We start from the raw sequence: 27,535 nt of genomic DNA, 5'->3' as shown, positions 1-27,535 counted from the left end.
GTAGTGTGGCTTTGTGGTTGAAAAATTTAGGTGAAGTGCAATCCACAAGTTAGGAAGCTTATGCATGGATGTATTGCAGAGGCACAAGGTGGAAGTGAGGAGAGCTTCCCAAATAAATAATACTCTATGATTGACAAAACCCCTAAGGAGGATGGTTTAAGTGCACAAGGGGTTGAAATTGGACTCTGCAACTTTCCTAGTCAACTCTAAGGTGCATCCATATTTTGTGATATCCCACTGGTGCTCTGCTAAACAACTTGTCAGCATTCTGGCTGTGGATGAATGTAGTACCACATATTTTCCTCAGTTGTCACTTGTGAAAGACATACAGCATAAACCCCAGATTTTTCAAGAAAAGAAAACCTATCTCTATCAATCCCTATCATTGTAGATAAGACTGACAAGTACTATGTCTAGTTTAATAACAAATACTAAAGAAGAGAGTGTGTCTCTTCTTTATAGTTAAAGCAATATCCTTTTTGGTTGGCTTTGAAAATTTCCAGTTTTGAAGTACCTGAGTTGGTCATTGTGGATGGTGCACCTAAGGATTAAGTAAAAAGGAAATTGCAATGGATATTCAGGTTCCAAAGTTAAAAAATCCAAAATTGACTTAGATGTCCCTATTATTTACTGAGATGGAATCTCCCCTCCACACTATTTCATAGATGTTATAAGAAAAGGACCTATGTATGCTCTAAGTTCCAATCTGGAGTGTAATATACCTGTTATTAAAAGACTATTAGTTAGTCTGACAGAAACTCAAAGAATTCATGGCTAAACCTAATAAGAAGCAAAAAAATGGTTAGAAGACAATGAAATAACAATTCTGAGGGCTGACAAGAATAGGTCACTGGTTTTAATGAAATATGACACACAAAGCAATATTAAAATGGTACATCATTGAAACAGTGTGTGAGCAAATAGATGAATGTTACATTGACCACTTATGTGCACGTGCTTATTGCAGTATTGATTTGCAAGTTAAATAATGAACAAAAAATGTTTTTTTCCTCCTTAGGAAAATATTAAAGCAGTTTCACATGAATCGTGCACTTATGTGCAGTGCACAAGATTCATGTGTTCAAGGGTTGCTAAGTACCTACAATTGGACATGGAGGTGATAGAGTCTCCTGATATTTCAAAATTATTTATCTTTACAAAAACTCACAAGTAAGGGCAGGAGCTTAGACCAGTCTTGGACAAGGTGAGCCCATCCACAAATTAGAAAGGGCTACACAACCTTATTGCTACCCAGTTGGAAAACTACCAGTTCACATTACTAACTCTAGGGAGGGAGCTAGTAGATATTTTGTGATAATTCTCACTACTAGATATATTATAATCTTGGATTTCAAATTCTTTCATTTCTCAATCAAGTTATAGTCCTGCTTCTGAGTGCTACATGATTGATTAATGCATTGGATAGTTAATAAGTTTCAATACCACCAAATTTTAGAATTAGCAGATCTACTTTGTTACTTGTCATGCTTTCCATTCAGCAGCAACATCTACTTGCAATTAAGGGAGAGCCTCTTATTGGTGGACCCGTGTGAGATAGTTATACACCTTCTGGAGGTAAAGGTCATCCTGAGATTTCTTCCAAAACATTAGACTGAAATAAAAGATACATTGATGACATCTGTATCATCTGCCATTCAAAACCTGACATTGATGAGTTCTTAAGACATGTGAATGGTAATTCATATGGGCTGTTACTTGAAGTCAAACACTAGACACTGACACATTATATGGATGTAAACTTTTTATTTGTTGGATCTGGATCTGAATTGTAATCAGAGCATAGAAGTTTAACAAACATCCTGTTTGTTGAACTTTTGTTGTGATTACAGTTTCCTGATTTCAAATTTCTTGTTGTGATACAGTTTCTTGTGACTACAAATCTGAATTGTGATTTCAATGGTCCAAGCTCATTGTTGGTGATGTGCTGCTCAACAATAAAAGTGAAATTGAAGTACTCATTAGTGGTACTCCACATACTAATACAGTGGTTGTCCATTTCAAAATAGAACTAGGCTTTGTTGCTAAGATAAGAAGTAGTCCATACTTCTCTGTCAAGATACTACTGAAAACAAAGCTGACAGTGTTGGGGTAATGGCAGGACATGTAACAGTGCCATGCATTCAAATTTGTACTTCTCAATGGTACTGAAAGAGAAAGGATTCTGTAGTGAGACTTTCATCTGTCTTTGGATGGTGGATAAAAACATCACTATAGCTGTTTGTGCTTGTCTCATAATCAGACAATCATGTTTGCTGGTGGTCTGGAGCATCCAGAGCTTGTCCATTGTATATGTATCCTCACATATCCACTGACCCAACACTTCCACACAGTCAGGTCAGAATGGTCCAGATGATGAACAATTTGGCAAAATGGCTTTCCTGCTTCCCTCAGTTCAATATTGCAATCTTTTTCAAACTCTATCAGCTGTGTGTAATGCATTTTATTGCATTGTACAGATGTGACTGGCATTTGAAGACCTCCAAACAACAAATACACTGAAAATTCCAAAGATAGTGAGCCTCTGAGCCATTTATAGGATACTGGAATAGTGAGTTTAAAGAATTATTATGCTTAACATTCTTGAAACTGTCAACTGAATAAAAGTTAATGATGAAAAATGCCAAGTGGTTGAGTGATTTCACTACATCATGTTTGAACAAAGGAATTTTTATGCCTTTCCTGATATGCAATTGAACCCAACTATAATCATTTATGTATCTGTGTGATAATGATTTACTTATCCAGTTTTGTAGTAATCAGACAATTCTATCTGCATATGCATATGTAAGTCTTTTTGTCAATGAGTGTATTATGCAATATTGGACTTAGTTCTCATATGTGCTTGCTACTTTAATATATAGACAAACATATACTTCTAAATATTCTCAAGTGATTTTATTTTGATTTTTATTGAACCAGCATTCATTTTCAATTATCTAATAATATTTTATTTTGAGATAACCAGCTGTTTATACTATCTCAATAAATTCATTCAAAAATGAATTTATTGAGATAGTATAAACAGCTATTAGATTAGAAGTATTATAGAAACAGTATTATATTAGAAATTCACCAAATCTCTAATATGCATTTCACTTTATTTTAGACAAGATGTTATCTTATGAATCGGTTATTCTATATTTATGAAATTCTAGGTTTTCCTATTCACAATTCTCCCTAACATTGCTCATTCATATATATATTTTTTAAATGTTTATAGCTTTTTGAATTGCTCTCTAAAATTATTCTAATCTTCAATTTTTCATTTTAAAAGAAATATTTTTATAAAATCATTTTTGTTTCTAACAAGTTTAAAGAATGACAACAAAGAGCTGAAGTATTCCAGCAAAAAGTATCTATACTTTTTGCTGAAATTTTTACATTTCTGTTCTTTTTGATTTATATTCTTCCATTATGTTAACATTATGTTAAAAAGCATAATTATATCTCTTTAATCTATAATTAATTTGCTGTTACTACCTTTATTTGAAATATAAATTCTGTTCCTTAAAAATTCTAACAAAAAATTTTAATATTTTAATTATTTTCTATTTTTATCTTTTTCTATTTTATATTTAATTTCATAAATGTTTTTATTCTAGGCAATCACTAATAAACTAGACATGTCTAATATTTTTGGTAATGTCATCTTATATTCTTCATTTTATATATTTTAATTTTTAATATAATAAAATCAATTATAATAATTTTTTTCAATTTAAAATTTCAAAATAAAACTATGTTGTAATTTTCTCCATTTTTTAAACCAAATATCTATATACAATATATCACAATTATACTAAATGTATTAATTTACATATTAATCAAACACACACATTAGAATATAAAGTAATTTTGATGTCCAATTACAAATATTAAATTTTATTTTTATCTATAAATGAGTATATAATTTTAATTCAGTCATACAATCTGCTAATTTTTGTAATTATTTATAGTATTCTTTAAAAATATGAAAATTTACAAACTCAGCGGAAGACCAAAACAACAGTCTTTAGCAGACACAAAGACAACCATAATAAAATTCCTGTGAATGTTTAATGAATATTGACAAACATTTTTGACCTTGTTAATAGGCCTGCTTCAGGTCATAATCTTAAACTTGCTGAATTCGACATTTGAATTCAATAGATTTAAGACCTCTCAGTCTACCTTCACTTCATTTTAAGCTTTGCAATCTATTATCAACACCTTGTACCAATCTCCCAAATATTTCCTGGACACTCCATGCTGCTTTGCAGTAATTCCTAGGTTCTTCAACACTTCCTCCAATACCTAACAATTTTGAGGATAGGATGATAGTACTTAACAGTGTTTACTGATATTTGGTACATGAGTATGCCTACTTCAAACATTTTTAATGTTTTATTGTGAATATGATAATTGTAATATTTTATTTGATTATTTAATTAAGTTATTTGTTTATTATTATCTGATATTTTATTTGCATTAATCTGAAGTTAATTTTAAATTCAAACTAAAAACAGGGTGTCTACTTAATCTTAAAAAAACTTTTTTTTTTAATTTCAAGATATTTTGAACAATTTTCAGAATTTTTCATGTTTAAAATAACATAATTAAAGAAAACGTTTGAAAAACTAACTAATGTTAGATTTTGAGTTCTAATTGACATGTCATTAACTATTACAACCTTGTAAATAGCTTTGTAATTGTACTTCAAAGAGACTATAAATAAAAACTAAAAGGAAAAAATACATTTAAAGGTCTGAGACAGCAATGAGGCTTATGGCTACCCAAACCAAAACCTTCATCAGAAACTTTAGTAATACCTAAACTTTACTTTTGGTATAATATCCTTTCCTTTTTCATAGTAAAAACTTTTATTTCCTGCACATTGAGCCATCCAGTATAAAAAAAAAAACTCATTGTCTATAACATCCAGGTTGTTTCTTGGGTTTACAGATCTCTTTTCAATTGTCAAATAACCTTGTTTTAAATAATAAGTGAAATCTTTAAAAATTAAAACAAATGTTTCCAATGGGGTCAGTATAAATTCTATAAAAAGGGAATTTAAAAATATTTAAATTTTTCTAAATATATCTCTAGAGTCACTTTAGAAGGGGACCGAGTCAAACATAGGCACAGCAAATAAAAAGAAAACTTTTATATAAACATCAAAAACCATAGACAAATATCACCAAATAGTTATTATGGATAATGAAGACATTAAAATAAAGAAATCAGAGAATGTGTCAGATGATGATTTTGAATGCTTGCCCGATGATCCAACAGAAAAACTGAAGAAACAATTAACTAAAATAGTAAAGAAAATGAGCAAAGAGAATAATATACCATCTCAACAAACAACAAAATTTTAAATTTGATAAAGTAAGGATTCCCAAAGAACAAGAGAGAAATAAAGGAAGTGGAAATTAGCCACATATATACCACTTTCTTGCTTCATGACATTTCATCTCAAGCATTGACATTACAACCTTCCTCTTAGACTATGTTGCTTCCATTCACTTCTCAGATTCCATGGCTAAATCATACATATATGTTAAGTAACATCAGCTGTTAAAAATACACACACAAGAAACTCTTTAACCGAATATAAATTTTACTTAATTATAACAGTTGTGAAATTTATCATATTATTGCTAGTGAGATTGTATTCTTTGATTAGAAGCTAATTTTAAACTTTTTACTTCACATTTTGTTTGAATAAAATCAAGTTGTCTTCAGATAAAAAGCATATCAGACATATTGCTTTATGGGTTTCAGAAAGAATATAATGTTGTACAAACAACAACAAAAAAATTCATAACATGTATGGAGAAGATGCTCCTACTCCAAACTTCAAATGTAAAATTTGATTTAAAGTTCCATTTGGAAAATATCAAAAAGCACTGAAAACATATGAGCATAAGTCAAGAGTGACAACAAGAGACGACACAGGTACACAGCAAATTGCATTTATGCTTCAAATGAATGTTTTCACTGCATGTGCATTTTAAAATTTGAAGTATCATTCAAACTCCAAAGTGTATTTTTGTTAAATCTAGCATTTGAACTCTAAAGTCATTTGAAGTATAAAGTACCACTACATCAAATTTTACTATTCCTCAGTAGTCTGTAATAGACTCAAAACATTCAGCAGAAGATGAAAATGCTAATTTTTATCTACTAAATTTTCTGTGCACAACAAGGATTCTTTGAATTGGTAGAAGGAAAATCAAGCTGTCTGGCTTTCAGAGATGTTGACATTAATCCATGATATGCCAGGTGAGAAAAAGTTACTTATCACGCTAGATGGGGTCTTAAATGACTCCACTTTAAATAATGGACTTCAGCAATATGGAAAATGTTTTACGGCTACAGAGAAATGCTCTCAACTAAACTGTTTTTACTTTGTAAATGAAAACAATTTTAAGGATGAATTTTAATCAAAATTTTTGAAAGTTAGTAAATAAGTAAATAAATAAGTAAATAAGTAAGTAAGTAAATATATATATATAAGAATATAATGAATATATATAAGAATATATATATATATATATATGTTATGGACAAAGTGATTAATCAGGCATTTTCATAATGCCCGGCATTATGAATAATGACCAAACAGGGAGCGCAGTGTAATAAATATTGATTAATTTATCAAATTGACCAGTCATTATGAATACTGGTATCACCTAGTCGGGCAAAGTGATAATAATACGTTGATGAGTGATCATCCAACATATGCTAGCCAATCGGCACTGTGAGTTGTGCGTGCATATGGTGTTTAGTACTGAATTTTAAATTTGATTAAAAAAAACTCCACTTATTTCATTTAGAAATATTTATTTTTTGTGAATTATTTCAAAGTACTATTAACTGATATTCTTCCAGTAACTTAGAAGTAACTTTCATTTTTGACACTCACTTTTTGTATCATTGACAAATACACTGATTTTGTAAAAATTTAATTGTTTTCACCTTTTTCTGCTATTAACTTATTTAATCAGTTGTTGAAGCGATTATTCATATCACTTAATGATTTCTCTATGATCGTTAATTTTGTCAAAGAAAAAAGATTAACTACTGGTCACATAAATTTAAAATTCAGTACTAAATGCAATACACATGTGCAACTAAGATGCAAGTTCTGATTGGCTAGCGTATGCCATCACTCCTCAACGTATTATCATCACTTTCCCCGACTAGGTGATAGCAGTATTCATAATGACCGGTCAATTTGATAAATTATTGAAATTTATTACAATGCCCGATTTTGTTGGTCATTATGAATAATGCCTGTATTAATCACTTTGTCTATAACATATATATTATAGCTTTCAAAAAATATATTTTATTATTGATAACTTCATATTCCATATAACTGGTATCTTTCCCCAGTACCACTAGTATCTTACTCATATGTTCAGGAAAGATGCAATATATGAAATAGTAAGCAACTGAAATTTTCCTATATCTTATCAGTGAAGATCTGGTATTTTCCAATGAAACACAGTTAAACAAACTTCTCAATTATCCTGTAAAATTTTCAAAGCTTAATGACTGGCAGTCTCCTATATATTATAACATATTCTTTAGCTAAGGCATCTTCCCTCAACTTATATAATTATATATATATAACTAACTCTATCATTTTCCCCTGCTCAACCCTTTCTACTGTTAATTGTTTGTTTCTGGTGAATTTTGGTCTAGAAGGGGTATTTGGCCGACGTCATGGTGGAGGATGATGATTTTTGGTACATTCTTGGTCAAGAGAGTGAGGAGAGAGGCATGTGGCGAAGAAGGGGAAGGAGCACTGAAAAGAAGATCTACACAGTGGAGACATATGAGAGTGGTGCCTGAATTTTGTGATATCAAGAAATAGAGGAAAGGTTGCAAGTGGAATTTTTGTCTCGTTGAAGAGTATCCATGTGATTAAATTTTCCCTATTAACTGTGGTAGCCACCTTAAGTGCCCAACTTGCAGAACAAAGTAAAGGGATCCCATAATAACATAATTTCTTTCTTCACTTTCTCTAATTTAAGAGTAATAGTATTAGTCTAATGTAAGTTAGTTTTAATTAATAATTTAAGACGATGGAAACATTATACACGCAACGGTTTTGGGCTTCACAATTGTTGGGAGATTGACAAGCATTGTTAAGAAAGGGTGATAGATGGCTCAATATTGTAAATTAAAGTAAAAGTAAATAAATAGTTTTTGTAATCGTACACCAAAAATGAAAGGTAATTCAATGTATTTTATTTATAACACATGGTCTTCAATGACTTGCATCACCATAACTGTAGCATTATGATACAGGAAATTGTGAGCATGATGGATACTCAAAATGTTAATGGACGAACACAAAACAAAATGGATGGGCTTTGCACTTGTGCTGACCTTTGTTGGCTGAGGAACAAGTTATGAGTATAGTGGCATCTTCCTCAACTGATATCTTTTCCCTACTGACCTTATGTATTAAATCACTTTTGTACATAATAATACTGTCATAGAAATATAAATTATATGCAAATAAAATCATTTCTTTTCAGTGTTCACTTGCACTTTTGTTCTTTTTCTTGTATTGCTCACTCACACCCCTCACTGAATTGACATTATAAATACAGATCTCATTCCTGGGATCAGTGGTGTTTGTTTATAAATGTAACATTTAAATCTAAAATTTGCTAAATGAGGACTAGATAGTATAAAAGACAATCAAATTCCACTTTGGTTGCAAATGGACAGATTTTGAGTAGTTCCATGATAAATTAATACAATTAGTGTTAAAATGAAATTACTCAATTCAAGGAAAGAAAAAGTGTCATCGCTTAATAATTGTTCAAATTAATTACAGTGGGATGGTACCAACCTCCATCTGAGTTATGTCAGGATAGTTACATGGAATGCTGTATGGGTAAAGTGATCCCAATGAACTTTGTGCCCTCCTTCTTACTATGAGTTTTTGCAATCAAATTTTTATTGCATGTAATATAGTAAAATAGATACAAAGTCATGCATGAATCAAGAAGCCCTTAAAATAATAAGTTAGCAAATGGCATTATTTTAAAGTCATTGGGGTCATTCTGACACTACATGGTATACCACAGATTAATTGAAGCAATACATAAATATGAAAAGTTAGAAGCAAAATATGAAAACATTATGAGAGATGAAATAAATGAAAATTGGCACTAGACAGGCTTTCCAGTATAAAATTTCCTGAGATTTCCAGGTTTCTCCATACTAAAAATCCAGAGAATCCCAGACTTTCCAAGCAAGTAGACACCCTGTAAAATTTAATATTTGAAACACTGCAATATATTTTTAAAAATATTCAACAAAATATTGTTGTATATATCTTGAAGTTACTTAATATCATATTACATAATAATGCAAAAATATTTAATATTAAGTAGAAAGATTTAATAAAAAGAGTTTAAGAAAGAACATTTACATATATTATTAAATTGTGTCTAATATTAAATTATAGTGCAATAATTTAACTTAACATAATTTTTACTCTAAATTATTTGATGTTGAATCCTTTGTCATAGAGTTTTGTTTCTTAGCTTCTCAATATTACTCAATCATAATCATTAAAAATCCATGCTCTACACAAGCAATTTTCATTGAAATGGTCTTATAATTGAACCAAATTAAAAATAATTTTTTAAATATATTTAAAAGTATTTTAAAATTTATTAGCAGATTGTATATTTTAATTATACTGAATATAACAAAATTGTTTTTCTAATTAAAGAAATATATAACTTTTTAAATATGATGTATCTTATAATAAAGTACTAAAAATGACATGCAGTATTTCAATACAATTATAAAACGTGCCAAAACACAATGGGAAAGGAATATTTCAATTTTTGATTGAAGCAGATGCAAGCAGGATGTTTAAAAGTATTTTAAAAATACAAATGGAAAGGATGCACTATTCTGTCTATGCAGTCAATGCTTTTTGAAAATAAAGACTCAATTGCATAATACAACAAACATTTATTCAAAAAGATAACAACATGTATATTAGGATGTCATCTGGCTAATTGAATCTAACTTTATCAAACAAACTCTCTGTAGTATCATATAACTTTATAACAACACTACTAATTTCAATGAATTTGTACTAATAGTAATTAAGTAAAAAAATGAATAAATTAAACTATTTATATACAGGTTTTTAATTATTTAAATGTAAATTGTTATTCATTGACATTTATGATCAAAATTGTACTTATAGAACAAAATAAAATAAATTTCTTATTAATAAAGTTAAGATTAAGAAGTATTTTGTTGAACCAATTATCACAAATAGAAGCTAAGATTCAGTTAAGATAAAAAAAATTATCCAAACTCACATTTTTCAAATATATAAACTTTGCTTCATGAATAGTGTTTTAAACATGTAATATCCTCATATTAATGCCATAAATATTAAAGCTACTCTTAAAACTTTCTCAGAACATACAAAAATAACAATGATTTTTTTGTATAACTTTTCAACTCTAATTGAAGTATACTTATATCCAACATCTAATATACAGATTATTGAAAATTTGTTGTTATATCATGCAATAAATGTAATTGCAATGTTTATTAAAAATAATCAGTTACATCAATTTTTTGATGTAAATCTCAAATAATTATAAATATACTTGCTATTGTTATTATTTGGCCATATTCATCATATTCATGATTAATAATTTAATAATATATATATTCGAATGGAAAAATATGAATAACTAAACAGAATTATTGGAATAAGTCTGGGAAAGAATTTTAATCAAATGTATTTTAGAAGTTTTTGCCTTGCTTTTTGATTTCTTTTAAAGAAATATCATTCTCAAAAATTTAAGAAACTTTATGGTCTATAATTATTAAAAAAACTGACTGTAATTGTAATTGCCAATTAATTAATTAATTGCTTGTTCAATTAATCAACCAAAAGTATGATTAAGAAATAATCAATAATTATAAAAATGAAAGATTTTATTTATTATAATCTGATGTAATATTTTGGATTTTATTGCATTATTAAAATGTTATATTCAAGATAAATATCTATTCAATATTTCTTTGGCATTTACATCACTTACCACTACATGTGGTAAGTGATGTAAATGCCAAAGAAATATTGAATAGATATTTACATAGATATATACCACTTACAAATGCCTTCAATTTCCATAACACATCTTAACAAACATTAACTTTAAGAGAGATTTAAAAAAAATGACTTGAACCATGTGTCTCCAAGGATACGCAAATTGACGATCTTCTGGAGTGTAATCCTTGACTTATGGTGTTAGTAATTAACATTTACTGAAAGATTAGTTTGGTGTTCATGAATAAATGTTGTGAAAACTCAAAAACACATCTAAACTTTGAATACTGTGATGTAAATTATAAAACATTATGTAATCAAACATGAGTAGTGGACAAAGAAGATAGAATAGTCAATGATATTTTATTCTAGTAAGAAAAATCTTAATTAAGCTTCAGTCATCAACTATATCTGCATTTACAAATACTGAATTTAGAAAGTAAGAATGACTTACATTTAAAATAAGTTAGATTTTATGATGAAGAAATAAGCTCATTAACCATTTTTTCTTTTATAATAATGATAATGTAATCATATTACTCTTGCTTTAGAGTGCAAAGTTTACAATAATAATCAAGAACAAACTACACATGACAGATATATTTAAAAATTATCTATACAGTGAGTGACCGGTTAATGAACAAATTGGATAATGAACACTTTCACGAAAGATTTTTATGTTTGGACATCGAATGCATGTTCGGATAACGAACACCTCACAGAACTAACACAAGAAGAAGCAATGTAAAATAATGAATACCAATTGGTCTTCCCTTGTCTTCAGGCAACAATTCAAAACTTTTTATTAAATTTTCTTTAGTAGCTGTGTTTTATGTTTATCAAGTGGTAGTCTCTTTAATCCGAATAACGGTAGACTGTCTCACAGCTAAACAGGTTTAATAACTCCTTTATTGGCTTTTTAACATATGCATTTCGGATCAGTGTTATAAGTCCTGATCCCTCCTCAGTGCTACAAAAAACAAAGGTTTTTTATTAACATAAGTGATGCGAGTAAGAAACAATAAAACTCCTAAAAAAGTGGTAATCTCTTATCAAGTGGTAGTCTCTTTAATCCGTTATTCGGATTAAAGAGACTACCACTTGATAATCAAAACTTTTTGTTGTGCAGAAGACGTCGACATTGATGCTAAACCCAGTATATACCGATCAGATAGTATTCCTCCAAACTTTGAAACTCTCCTTTGTAATTCCAGCCTTTTATTTTTCTGACAGAAATAATTCTTTTATAGTATTTGCGAGACTGTTGAGCAGACACTCGTTAAGTTTTGTGTCAGTTTTTATTTTTGAAAGGTGAGAGTATAATAGCATAGGTAGAGAGTGGACAGATGTCTGATGTTGCTGGGCAGTATGGCTTGAATAAGTCTACAATAGGCCACAGTTCAATCTTATCTAAGAAAGATACAGTATAATCAAGAAGACTCAAGCTGCTAAAGGAGTAACAAAAATCACATCTGAGAAATAAAGAACATTGAAGAGCTCATAATGGAACCTGAAACAGATCTGACAACAGAAGAATGTCAAAAACTCTTGAATGATCACCAAGAAACTCCCCGAGATATGCTTTCTTCTGAAAAAGAGGATTAATGCCAGTATCTGCTATTAAAGATCTTTTGAAGAAGTGGGAGGATATCAGAACAACAGTCTTAGAATGGCATCCAAACCATGTTGAGGTTAATAGGCTTATAGATCTCTACAATTACAATGGTATTAATTACTTTTGAAAAATCCTGAAGAGAGAAAAATAATTGACATTAGACAGATTCTTTAGCTCCACAAACGGATAAAACATGACAAATAAAAATGCAAGACTGTGTATATATGTATTTTTATTATTACATATAAATAAATGTAGTAAGAAAGTATATATTTTTTATTTTTGGGGGTCTCCAGAACAAATTAATCAAATTCCCATAAAAACTTGTGGTAAATCGATAATCGGTTAACAAACAATTCGGATAGCGAACAAAGTCTTAGAATGGATTATGTTCGTTAACCGATCACCCACTGTATTATTTTATAATTAATCTCATTGCATTTAGATAAACAACATCTTTCATAATTTTACTTTGTTTTCTTCTTAAGTTTGTTGCCAGAGATACAGTAGTGAACCGAAAATTGGAATCAATTGGGGACTAGGGTTGTTCAGATTACCCATTATGTACGAATAAAACCTGTCTGATGTTAAAATTTTTCTCCGTTGCGTGTCGCTTCGTGTTGAATTTTCGTCGATTTTAAGCCTAACAAAAATTTTTATAATAATAATCAAGGCTATCGTATCGTTAAAAATGATTTCTGCATTTTGTACAAACAAAATAAATATATTGAAGAATATAAAAACATGAAAATTATACTTTAGAAGTAAATTTAGTATCAAAAACGTTCAATTCAGCATGACACAGTCCGACTGAAAATCGTGCTGATTACCAGCGATTCCAATTACCGGGGTTCCAATTTACGAGTCTGTACTCTATTTTGTTATAAAATTGATAATTTTAAAACTTTTCTATATACAGATAAATTCTTGCAATCATTTGGCTTTAATGCAGATAAATCTTTTCTGGATTATATCACCATATTATGAAATTATCAATCAATCAGTGATATATTAAAATTGTTCTCTCTTCTCAAAAATATGAAGCACTTCATAATTGTAATTTAAAATTATCTATTTGAATCAATTTAAAATTGAAAAAAATTTAGTTGTTTTTAAATTAAATAAAATATCTAAAAAAATTAATCATCTTACATTTTTCTCCATTTTCTAATGATACTTTGAATGAAACAGTACGATAATAGTACTTTTTATTTTATATGAAATAATTTTAAATAAATAAAATAAAAATTAAGGAATCAATATGCAATTGAATCTTTATTTATTCTATATGTAAAATAATTGATATATTATTCTATCATTATAATGAGTCATTAATAAAAATTTTTTACAACTTGCAGCAAATGACATAAGGAATTTAAACAAAAAAAATAATATAATAAAATATTTCTGTAATTATGTCAAAGGATCTTAAAAAATATATTGTAACATGCAAATCAATATTTTAATTTCTTCACTTATTCAATATTAGGTTTTTAAAAATATAACTGTCTGAGTCTTCCCTACAACCATTTTCTCTGTTCTAAAAGACAAATTTGTCAAAATTGGAACAAAGGTATTTTTACCTATAAGGATATCTTCTCATGGTCAAGGGTGACCCATCACTTAACATGTCAAAACTGTACCTGACATAAAGGATATGGACACTGTAGAACACACATTATATATTTGAATTTTTATGATAAAGAAATTTTGTCACAATTATACTTGCTTGACTAGACATCTGCTGTAGAAAAATTTTGAACTCCATTACTCATTTAAGTATTTTTATATTATTTATTTTAATTTGGAAAAATAAAAACATTAAACCTACAGTTAAAATTTATTTGATTTTCTCTTTTTACATAATATCTTATACTGCAATATTAAAAAAGTGAAACTGGACTATACTGAAACAAATTGGACATTGCTAAATCTCTATGATAATGGAGATTCAACAATAAAAGAAAATTTGGGTACATTATTGCTAGAAAAGAACCACAACACCTGTTTACTGTGCATAAACTGTATGTTGTCAATTATGTTATCAAGACTTCCATTTGATCTTCACTTCAAGATCAATTAATTAATTACTTTAGATATAATTGTATAGGTCACTCATTGTCAATTTATTAATTGGTCTGGAAGTAAAGACTGAATTGAGGTAAGGGTAGTAAAAGGTATAGCTGGCAATGCATCTGTACAGTAAGCAGGAATTACAGGTTGGAGTCCCACTCCAGGCCAATCTTTTCTTCCAGAATTTTTCAAATTAAATTTATTTATTTCTAATTATTAAATTTAACAAGAGATGGCAGCTTAGCTGCATACCACTAGCCAAATTCTTAATATCTTATTCATTAATCAGGTTTAATGTAGCCTGATAAGAATCTAGTTGTTTAATAACTAAACACTAAAGTAATCTGTAAATGTCTAGGTAAAAATTTGAAGTGAAGAATAATGAAATTTAAAGCCTGTAAGTTTTTATTTTTGCTTTTGATTGTTAAGCAGCATATTTTTGCCTAGATACAACATATGACTGCTTAACAAACAAATCCAATTAAAACTAACTAGCAGTTGAGATGTCAAATGTAATAAATATGTTTAAAATATTTTAAGCTCAATTTCATCCTAAATTATAAATGTTTCTAAATTGATATTTAGCTAAATGTACAACACAGAAAAAATTATAACATTCCATTTTATAAACATCAGCATTTTAACATTTATATTTAACAAACTTACAAAAAACTTTTACTAGATCACAAAAATATAACTTTATAAAATAATAATAAAAATTATTACAGATTTTGTTAAATCTGTAATAAAATCCAACATTGTTAGAATCATCACAACAGCAACAATAAACTAAAATAATTTACAAAGTTAACATATTTTCAATTAGATTAAAAAATTTAACTCCTTTATATTAAATTTTTTTTTATTATGTGCATCATTCATAATGATATTATTATTATTATATGTATATAAGTTATGTATTTTTATTATGATTGTACATATATAATAATATTGAAAAATACATATAAATAAATTCCTAAATATACACACAATTATAATGCAGCAGAATATTTGGCATTAAACATTAAAACAACTAACAATTTGTCTAAAACTTTCTCAAATCAAGAGATTGATTTGATGTTTCTTTTTATCTTTTATCTACCAGTAGATCATAACCACAATTTATTGTGAAGTTCATTCAACACTTTTGATGAAAATTATCATCATTTTAATAAATATGTTATTCCAAATGTTAATGTATTTTTAATATATGAATATAAAGAATTTCTTACTTCATTAGTATTTGTAAAATTTGTTTCAAAAACATGTATATCTCAATATGTTTATATGTTTCATAATTATAAATTATTATTCAACATTTCTAATTGTTTAGTACAGACCCAGAAAATACTGATTACAGATTAATATAAATGTTTTGTGTATATTGTGTATATATATATATATATGTTTTACACTGTAAAAACTATTTTAAATGATGAGTTACTTGTTTATCTATTAAATTATAATCATATATCATATATACTAAGATTCAATATACATTTGTTTAACAGAATAAAATGACAATACAGTTTAACATTGACTTATAATTTTAAAGCAAAACCAATTAAATAAAAACCAAGTTCTTAAAAATTTCATTAAAATATATTTCAAGTTTCTTAAACTATGGAGTTCAAAATTTTCATAACAGACTTTAGAAATTAAAAATCCAAATTAACTAGAATTGTTATATTAAAGCACATAAATTTTAAAATATTTTAAACAAATGGTAAATAATGGCTAAAATAAGATTCCATATATTTTATTAAAAAATAATTAAATTTATAGCTATATTTTTTATGATAAAATCAATAAAAACTTTCACATGAAAATATTTTAAAAAAGTTAAATATTTTTAATATTGAAAAATCTGAAAATGATCTTGTTTTGTAAAAACAATTATGGAATTCTTGTAATAAAAACTGTTATTATGTAAAAATAATTGATATATTTTCAGTTCAAAATAATTCAAAATTGAATATACGGTTAAATACAACTTCAAGCAAATATGGACTGAACAATAACTTTACAGAAAAATCGCTTTTTTTTTTTTTTTTGCTGATTCTGATTAATCAGCAAGTGTTCTTTGATCAGTACAAAACAAATTTCAACTATCCATTTGTTACTTGGAAACTTGGCTTGTGAGATCTGTTTAAGAGTTTTCTTTTAAAGTATAATCTTGAAGTTTTATGTCTTTCTGAAGCTGTATTATTAAAATTAAAAACTAATTTGTTCAAGTTTTAAAATTATATGTATGAACTTTAAACAATTAAAAAATAAAACTCCCCTAAATTGAGAATTTAATCATTATTTCGATATGTCAAAATTTATATAAAATTAATAAATATTAATGTATTAATTGAAAAATGCTTTGTATGAAAGATTTTCTGAATTTTCAATTGTTAAATTTATTATTATTTTTTGATATAATTTATCATTAAATTTTCTATAAAAATCTGCAATGTTATCTATAAAATTTTTACATTTCTATGTTATTTTTCACGATATTAAATTTCCACAATATTCTAAAATTTGTAATTGATAAAATTTATTTTTGTTACAGGAAAACAATAACATTAAAAACTTTTTTTATATTGTTTTAATCTTATAAGCTTTTAATTATTATCATCTAAAAGAAATGACACTACAAAACTCTTTTTAAATACTACTTTTTGATATTAAGTAGACTTTATATCAATAATTTTAAAATTAAATTTATTTGATTGTAACATAGATTACATAAAATATAGGTCAAATTAAAAAATATAAAACTGAATTAGGCAGATGTGTCATTATAAATAGTTTTAAGTGGGGGAAAAATTTTGAGTGATGTTATGCTTAAATTCTTTGATATCATTGGATATTTTATTTTAACATATATAATGAATTATTTTGTTATCAGTTTATAATCAAGCAAATGTAATTAAAATTAAATGCTCTTATTGTATTTCATATGTATTTATTCAATTTCATAACACAGTATGATCAAATATAATTGATTAAATACTATAATACTATATATTATAAAATTATTTTAGATACATACACAGTATTAATTTGGAATAAAATAATTCTTCTTTTTTATGACTTACAGTTTATATTGAAATTAATGCAAATAGAATATATGAAATAACAAATTAAATCATTCTTAGAATCAAACAAGTTGCTCACACAAAAACTTTTACCTTCTTAAAAAATAAATATTTTTTGTAATTTATTGAAGATAAATCTTAAGCTATTTTTTAATAATTAATTTTTTCTCTTAAACTGCTAATTTAATACATATAAAAATACAATATAAAAACAAAATTAGCTTTTAATATCAATATATGGAATCTTATGTTTGCACAATCTCTTATTTTTATAAATTATTTCCATAAAATTAAAAGACATTAAAACTCGAGCAAGTAAAATTATTCTAAACAATTTTGTTGTACTACCTGATTATGTACAATATTTAATATTTTTCAATTTAAAATTAAATCTGTTTTATAAAAACATTTACTTTTCTAAAATTAAACTTGCACAAATATTTATTCTTAACTATACCTTGGTCCAGATCTGCCATTTAACTGACATGTATCAACCCTTTTTCTTGGAGGATCAACTGAAAATTAAATGATATAAAAATAATTATAAAATTTATTTATATGTTTTCCATTCGAGTATTTCAATTTTCTTTATAAATTTCCTCACCTGATTCTGAGCGATTTCGAAATATTAAATCTGTTTCATCCTCATAACAAGGTCTTCTTCTTTTCCTATCTAACAATAGGAAATAAATCACTTTTTCTGTATTGTGGCTGGAAACAGAAATTTTGAAGTTTATAAGTGAATGTTTTAAAATAAAACTCAAATTAAAACTCTTAAAGCATTTTAAATGTTATGATAGATTAAATTTTATAAATTTTTTTTCTGGATTTTTCGTAAGAAACCTCTAACAATTAAATATGAAGACAGAAACACATGTGATAACATTTGATAAAAATTAAATAATAAATAATTATATTTTGTTAAATTTTAAAAGTTGCTTTATAAATCACACCATGTACTAAGTAGTTCTTGAATTAATTTATCCTTTTCTTTAAAGCATCCTAAAGATGTCATACTGGATAAGACATCGGGATCCAAATCATCAACAGATGGTATGATATGGGTCTATAAATAAATTTTTTAAATTCAGTTAATTGAATTTCTTTTCATTTAAAACAAACTACAATAAATCACCTGAACAGCTTCTTTCATTGGCAATTCCAATTCTAATTCAGTCTTGCTACCACTAAAATTGAATTTAAAATAAATCTTAATCTTTTTTGTTTATTTTCAAATTATTCATTATTTATATTACTTACGCTGTAACCCAAGGATGACGGGTAACTTCAGCTAACTAAAATTAAAATAATTCTAAATATAAAATGTTTTCACAAAAAATTATTTTATATAAAATATAGAAATAAGAAATGTCAAATATAAAAAAACATATTTTTAAATGAAGAATAATAATAAAAATTTTTAAAATATAAGTAACAAGTTACTAAAATACTATTTTATTATTTATACTTTTAATTTAAATATAAAATGGAAATAATTTAGATATATTTTTGGTTATAAAATTATAGAGCAATTCCAATTTATATCCTTAAATTTTTTTGTAACAGCCTATTTTGTCCCAACATTTTTATTAACATCCCTAATATAAGCTTATTTCGACTGAATTCTATATATCATGAAGAGTTGTTGCATGCTATTAAAGATGGATCATATTAGTTTAGAGTAAACTTACTAGATTCAATGCAAATGATTAACAAAGCTTAGAATATAGTACTGTAAAGAACCATTGCAAATTACTTCACAAAAGTAAGTTTAAATCAACACTTTGTTGATGCTTTAAATAAATTGGAATTTCCATCAGAATCTGGCAATTATATTAAAGAATAAACTGATGTTATTATAGTAATGAGTGATGTTGAAGTGTCATTCAAAGATTTTGTCAACATTATCAATGACCTAGCTGCCTATCAAAAGATGACATTATTGCTAAAGTAAAAAACCAAGTACAAAAAACAAGCAACGAAGATGAGAAAAATAATAAATCCTGTCAAGGACAAACATCCTTCCCCCTTTATACACAGAGAAGCCAGAAAAACTCTCAGCTTTCAAGGGGCTTTCTACTAACTAGGTCATTCATAAAACAAGAAGCTTTTGAGATAATGAACTGCATCAAAAATATTATTGAGCAAGAGAAGATAAATCATTAACAACAAACTTGTTTAACAACTTTTTTCAGTAACAGTGTTTTGTTAGTTTACCCATAGAGTAAGTATCTAAAAAATAAAATATAATGTATTTAATATAGCAAATAATATGAAGTATACTGCTTTCCCATACATCAAAAGTCTATATGAAAAAATCAACAATGAAATAAAAAAAATGGACTTTAAACTTGCACCGTCATACCAAAAAATGTCTAACAGATTAAAATACCTCAACTCATTGAAAAAACAACAAGCAATAACTGAAACTAAAAACATAGTATATAAAATCCCTTGTACTGTACTTGTAATAATAATAACTACATAGGAGAAACAAAAAAAAATTGGTAGTCAGATTAAAAGAACATATAGCTGACCTAAAATATCATAGAATAAATTTCATCTTTCATGACCATTGTACTCTGAACGATTGCAAAATAGATAAAGATAATGTGAAAATCCTTCATAAAGAAAAAGAAACATATAGAAGAAAGTTTAAAGAAAGCATAGAGATCATAAAAAGTAAAAATTGTATAAATAAAAACTTTAGTATAAAAACAAACGTGAATTGGCTCGGCATTGTAGTAATTAATCACTATGGTAATTATATGTACTGTATATATATATATTGGAGTTCCGTTGTCCATATCAGAAGTCTAGATGTCGTCGCACGTGTTAATTGTTTTTGCATTGTCATATCACCCTTTTGCCGGGTGGAGTTAGGATTGGTCAGTGCTTACCATGTGACGCAGCTGTAACCCGGATGGCGGGCAATATAAATGGCGACGCTCCATGTGTGGAGCCATCTTTTTTTCGCTGACCGGATCAACGACTGGATGGAAGGACCGGTGGACTTGTCCGAGGAATTCATCAAGGAGTACTTTGTAGATTAACGTCGTTTGTACCCATTGTATATATATTTTCACGCGTAGTTCTAGATTTGTTTATACTTGTCGGGTATATGCTTGTTATAAGATTTGATTCACCTAGTTTATGTCGCGAAACAGAAAAAACGTAATTGTATAACTGTAGATATTGTGATCCTAAGTTTTATAAAGAATATATAGTTATCGAAAATTCGTCGTGTGCTTAAATTTGTGAGATCCTTTACACACTTGCCATTTTTATACGTCGGGAACAATTCGTTGGTCCTTGATACTACATTGGCATCCACGACAGGATCAATTCAAGGCAAGAGTGAACCTATTTGTAAAAGGATCAAGATTGTAATAGTATTGTTGTATTTCCACTGTAAATTTAATAAGTTAAGGTGTGCACACGTCGGTTAGCTGTGTTATTTGTCGTGCTAAGGGTCGTCACGATGGAAGAACAAGTCACCTGCAGCCCTCAACAATCTGGGTCTACGGAAGTCAGTAATATCCCGATTGTGACGGGATTTATGGGGATGATCCCCTGCTTTTCAAACCTGCCTGGTGACATGCTAGATATCAGCCGTTTTTTTAAGACAGTGGAGAATGTGGCAAGTTTGGCAAATTGGGAAGAACCGGTGAAGATAACGGTGATCCAGGCAAGATTAAAAGGTGAGCCGTTATCGGTTTTCTTTGACTTAAAGGAACAGGGTGTTATTAGTTATAGTGAGTTGAAAGAAGCCCTCATCAAGTGCTTCAGCCGCAACGAACGTGAACAGGACGCTTTTAGTTTAGTCCTTAAGGTGGCCCAAAGACGCGATGAAAGGGTTTGTGAATACGGAATTAGAGTCAAGTCTTTGCTATCTAGAGCCATAACCCGAAATCCTAATTAAGAGATTCTTAAAGATAACTCAGTAAAAGAATGTTTCATGCGAGGATTATGTCCTGAGATCAGGAAACAAGTAATGCAAGGGCGCCCAAGGACTTTAGATGAGGCAATCAGTTTGGCCGAAGGTGAGGAGGAAATTGAAAATGCCTGTGGTAAAAGAACAAATGTTAGCGAGATATGTGTAACCATGGATAAAGAAGGGGACCCGGTTAAGAGAGACAATAGGATAGACGAACTTGAACGGCAAATAAAACAATTGAGTGAGTCGCTAAAGTCAGTCTGTGAGATAGTGAAAGAAGGTGGAAGTCGGAAGGAGAGTAGAGGAGAGAGTAGGACTTGTTACTCATGTGGGAAACGTGGACATATATCGAGATACTGTAATCAGCGTAGAAATTTAAACTAAGACACGGTCAATTAAATGGTCAGGTAATTGACCGCCACACACAGCTAACACTGACCAATGAGATAAAGTTAAATAACCGCGGGTTACCGGTCATTAATTGTAGATTGATGGGACGCGAATTGAGAGGACTAGTGGATACGGGAGTCGAAAGGACCGTAATAAGAAGGGAACTAACTGATTGGGTGAAACTGAGGGATGAAAAGTGTATTGTGAAGAATGAGTCACTTATTAGTGGAATGGCGGGAACCATTATCTCGAGTGACGAGGCTATGGCTGTAAGGGTAGTTTTGGGTGAGGGAGGCATTTGCGAGGTGAAAATCCCAAGTATCGCATTCCCTGAGAGTGCCTGTTACGACCTCATTATAGGAATGGACATTATTAGCCAACAATCAGGAATATTGGGACAATTGGGGCGCGTGATAAAGCCAGTAGGGATAGGATATAACTATAAATTCAATATAAATACAGTAGAGCATCGATTATCCGACCCCCGATTAACTGACTTATCGGTTAACCGACCGCATTCTAGTCGGCAAATTCAAATGTCCGCTAGTGATGTGGTGCTACAATATTTAGTTATGTCTTGGCTACTTTAATATTATTTTTGTTAAATTTTTGCATGTTTTAGCTGGCAGCACTGGCTCGATCATGAAAGAAAGGCTAGTATTTAAACTATGCCTAATACACTATACTAATAATGTATTTTTTCATACTTTTGGGTTATCCGACTTTTCAGTTATCCAACCAACCCCAGTCCCCAATTAAGTCGGATAATCGATGCTCTACTGTATAACCAAAAGTATCGCAGGTAGTAAAGGCTGTATGGAACCTGGACCATCTTGAGCAGAGCACTAAGGAAAGGGTGCTTGAGGTCCTTGATAAGTTTCCAGACGTTACTGCGCAGAATATCACCAAAATTTCCAGCACGAAAAATTTTGTGCATAGCGTGAAACTAACCTCTGACCAACCCATAAATACTAAACAATACCGTATCCCATATGGGTACCTGCCAGCCCTCAGGCGTAAGATAGACGAGCTTAGTCAAGCAGGAGTGTGTGAGGAAAGCATATCGGCGTGGAACTCGCCCTTACATGTAGTTCCGAAGGAATCTGGAGAGATCAGACTAACATTAGATTTACGTAAGATAAATGATATCACCGTGCCACAAATATTCCCCATGGCAAGAATTGATGACATTTTGTCTCAACTTGAGGGGAATGTTTTCTTCTCTGTGCTCAACTTAAAGGCGGGATATTTTCAGATTCCGTTAGACCCTGCAGTGAGACATGTATTCGCCTTTTCGACCCCGTGGGGCAAATATCAATTATGTAGAATGCCCCAAGGTGGAAAGAATAGTGGGCGTTATTTTCAATTTGTAATGACTAAAATTCTAGCCAGCTATATAGGTATCAATTGCTATGTCTTTCAAGATGACATCGTCCTGTTCTCAAGGAGCCTCGATGATCATCTACAGTTACTTAAGCAAGTCCTAACGACGTTAAATGAAGAGGGGTTGCACTTAAATCCCAAGAAGTGTCAACTTTTAGCTCAAGAAGTAAGGTATCTGGATCATGTCATAAATAGAGAGGGGATAACTCCAGACCCGACCAACATCGATTCTATAAAAGAAATTAAACCACCTACTAGCGTTAAGCAAGTACAGTACGTAGCTTCCTCGGGATGGTGGGGTTTTTTAGGAACTTCATCCCATCCTTCTCCGAGGTAGCCTCTCTGCTTACGGAGCTCACCAAGAAGGGAAGGGGTTTTGTGTGGAGTGAGGCTTGCCAAAAAAGTTTTGAAGGTTTCAAGGGGGCCATATCCAACCCTCCCATCTTAGCTCATCCTGATTTCAAGAAGGACTTTTATTTACACACTGATGCTTCGGATCATGCCGCCGCGGCAGTACTAGAACAGAAAACTAGTAGTGGTCTAGCGCCGATAGGTTACTATAGTAGGAAATTCCAAGGTGCGAAATGCAATTACTCCACCATAGAAAAGGAATGTCTGGCCATATTGTTGGCATTGAGACACTTTAAGCACCTGATTCTTGGTCAGAAGACAATAATCCTTTCAGATCACAAACCGCTCATTTTCTTGAGCAATATTCGCAACGGAAGTCGTAGGTTGACTAGATGGGTAATGGAGTTATCTGACTTTGATATAGAGGTAAACCATGTTAAAGGGACAGAAAACAAGGTGGCTGACTTTTTTTCACGGAACGTCAATGGCATCAACTATCTGGATGATCACATAAAGGGAGGAGAAATTCCAGGCGAGAGCAAGATATCCATATCCCAAGATAGTGATAATGTTTTTGGAGCTATAAAAAGGGATATTTTGCGGAGTGATAACCCTGGAGATTATTTTGATAATTACATAATAAAGAATGATTGTTTGTTTAGGCGTTTCTATTGGAAAGCCCGCGAAACTCATGTAGACAGAATATGTGTGGGGGAAAGCATAGCTAAGAGTTTAATTAAGGCAATTCACGAGAATCAATTAGCAGGGCACTGGGGGGGTATGTAAAACAATCAAATTGGTAGAGAGGGAGTATTTCGTAAGGAATTTGAAGCATGTAGTCAAGGAGGTAATCAGAAATTGTGAGAAGTGTCAACATTATAACATTCATAGAGGTAAGGCCCCCCTTCAAGAAAATGAAAAAGCAAGCATCCCGTTCCAAAAGGTGGCTATCGATATCATTGGCCCCATCAACATCACAAAACGCGGCAATTGGTTCATCCTTGTGATAGTAGACATATGCACACGCTTCATGGAGGTCCATCCGATTAAGGATCAAACTGCATGGTCCATTAGTAATTTGATATTCGACGAGGTTGTCTGTAGGTACGGGGTTCCCAAGGTGATTGTTTCTGATCGCGAAACTAATTTTTTGTCATCCCTCTTTGCCGATTGCTGTGAATGGCTGGGAATACGGAGGAATATAACTACGGCCTATCGCCCATGTGCCAATGGAATGTGCGAACGCGCTAATAAATCACTAATTGAAATGATTTCCAAGGCTTCCGGCGAAAGTACCTTGGAGTGGGATGACCTCATTGCCCCCGCTTGCTTCGCTTATAACAACTCGCATCACTCTGCCTTGAATGAGTTGCCTGCATTCCTGCTTTTCGGCACAGACCCGTGAACCCCTGCTTTCAGTTGCACCACAAGTCAATTGACTATCGATGAACGTAAGTCATACCTTATAACCAAATTGCACATGTTAAGGGACTTAGCTGGTAAACAAGCCGACATTAGGCAAAGAAGGAATAGAGATTATTGTAACAAAGGAAAAAAATTATTGTCTTTCAGCGAGAGAAAAAGGTATGGGTTCGGCAAAAGGGGCGAAAAAGGAATAAGTTCTCTCCCAATTATTTGGGGCCATTTAGGATAATAAAGGTGATAAATCCGACAACGTATAAAGTAGAGGGATGTAACAAACGCAACGTGGATACTGTGCATGTCGATAGACTAAAATTATGCTATGGGTTGGATCAGCCTAAACGTAGAAAGAACCCGTGTGTGAGGGAGGTTGAGCGCTTTGAACCAGATGGAGATGAGGAGGGCGTTGACATGCGCTTGGTGGAGCGTCATAAGATTGGGGGAAGTGTAAACGATACCAGTGATACGTCAGGTCACCAAGACAAGGAGGTGGTGTGTGTGGCAAGGCCATACAACCTACGGGAATGGAAGATTGATTTTCGAAAGTTGATTTCGGGCATTGATTTAAAAGGGGGAGATATGTAGTGATTAATCACTATGGTAGTTATATGTACTGTATGTATATATATATATATTGGAGTTCCGTTGTCCGTATCAGAAGTCTAGATGTCGTCGCACGTGTTAATTGTTTTCGCGTTGTCATATTACCCTTTTGCCAGGTGCCTGTAAGTGGAGTTAGGATTGGTCGGTGCTTACCACGTGACGCAGCTGTAACCTGGATAGCGGGCAATATAAATGGCAACGCTCCATGTGTGGAGCCATCTTTTTTTCGCTGACCGGATCAACGACTGGATGGAAGGACCGGTGGACTTGTCCGAGGAATTCATCAAGGAGTACTTTGTAGATTAACGTCGTTTGTACCCATTGTATATATATTTTCACGCGTAGTTCTAGATTTGTTTATACTTGTCGGGTATATGCTTGTTATAAGATTTGATTCACCTAGTTTATGTTGCGAAACAGAAAAAACGTAATTGTATAACTGTAGATATTGTAATCCTAAGTTTTATAAATAATATATAGTTATTGAAAATTCGTCGTGTGCTTAAATTTGTGAGATCCTTTACACACTTGCCATTTTTATACGTCAGGAACAATTCGTTGGTCCTCGATACTACAGCATATTATAAATAGAAATTAAGTAAAATATCTCTATGTAAAATAATAAAATAAAATTAATGTCTTTTTAACATAAGTTTGCCACAAGGTGGCCCATCTACCACATCACTATGTAAATGAACACAGTCATACGCATTAAATCAATAAGAATCTGTTTGTACAATAGAACCTCTGGCTTTGATGTAAAAAGACCGACTAGGTATTTGTATTATAAATTATTATTATATATAAAAAAGACTTATGGAATTGTCATCGAAAATTGATAAAAAAAGCAATACTTAATGCATAATTCTCCATCAGATGACAAAAATTGATTAATGTACAGAGAAGTTTTAAAACAATTTTATGTTTACAAACATCTGTGATTTGAAGGTATGTTTTAGACAGCATAACCTTTTATTTTTTTATATATTTCAATTTGGAACCATATACTTGTATTTTAGTTGGCTGAAGAGGGACGTCAACAGCCCAAAATGTGTACAAGCACTTAACACATGTATCAACTGAATAAAAATTAGTGATGAAATTTGCCATGTGTTCGAGTAAATACACTATATAGTTGGTGTTCAAGTTGTATTTAAATCTAACTAGACTGTTTTTATTGTGATATTTATAATGTCATTAAAATAATGCTAGTTTCTATAACTCAAAATTCATTAATATTATTATTATGTTGGGTTAAGTGAGATATACTCGGTTAACACCGGTGGCTGTGTACTATGCCGGACCAAAGTCAAGGCATAGTAACCAAAACAGAAATTAAAGAAGTGTATCAGTGTGTGTGTGTCTGTATTCAGGAATTTTCTCACAATATGACATGTATTCAATATAGTGGCCTTCTGCAGTGTGATGTATGTGTTTCTTTTCAATTGTAATGACCCAGGCTTTTGTGTAGTATGTGTGGTATGACACCTGTAGAGGAGAGAACAACAGGTACAATAAGCACCCTATCCATCCTCCACAGATACCTTATTTCC

General features: G+C 30.2%; 1 protein-coding gene across 4 annotated transcripts in view; it reads right to left on the bottom strand.

The window, feature by feature from the left end:
- Window positions 1-27,535, bottom strand: part of LOC136982856 (serine/threonine-protein kinase BRSK2-like) — a 158,444-nt gene that overhangs the window by 32,349 nt on the left and 98,560 nt on the right. For 3 of the 4 annotated variants that reach the window (XM_067279395.1, XM_067279397.1, XM_067279394.1), the window contains exons 8-12: window positions 19,157-19,191; window positions 19,032-19,083; window positions 18,850-18,962; window positions 18,501-18,607; window positions 18,354-18,411 (exon numbers count right to left, since the gene is read on the bottom strand). In XM_067279395.1, the coding sequence (XP_067135496.1) occupies window positions 18,354-18,411; window positions 18,501-18,607; window positions 18,850-18,962; window positions 19,032-19,083; window positions 19,157-19,191 (365 nt within the window). Of the gene's footprint in view, window positions 1-14,317; window positions 14,378-18,353; window positions 18,412-18,500; window positions 18,608-18,849; window positions 18,963-19,031; window positions 19,084-19,156; window positions 19,192-27,535 lie in introns of all 4 variants that reach the window. The other variant, XM_067279393.1, reaches the window with a different exon arrangement.

This window comes from Centruroides vittatus, unplaced genomic scaffold (assembly GCF_030686945.1).
Source record: "Centruroides vittatus isolate TY-2023 unplaced genomic scaffold, ASM3068694v2 contig_866, whole genome shotgun sequence".
NCBI lineage: Eukaryota > Metazoa > Arthropoda > Arachnida > Scorpiones > Buthidae > Centruroides > Centruroides vittatus.
The sequence above is the reverse complement of the archived record's forward strand: the minus strand, read 5'-3'. Positions and strand labels throughout refer to the sequence as shown.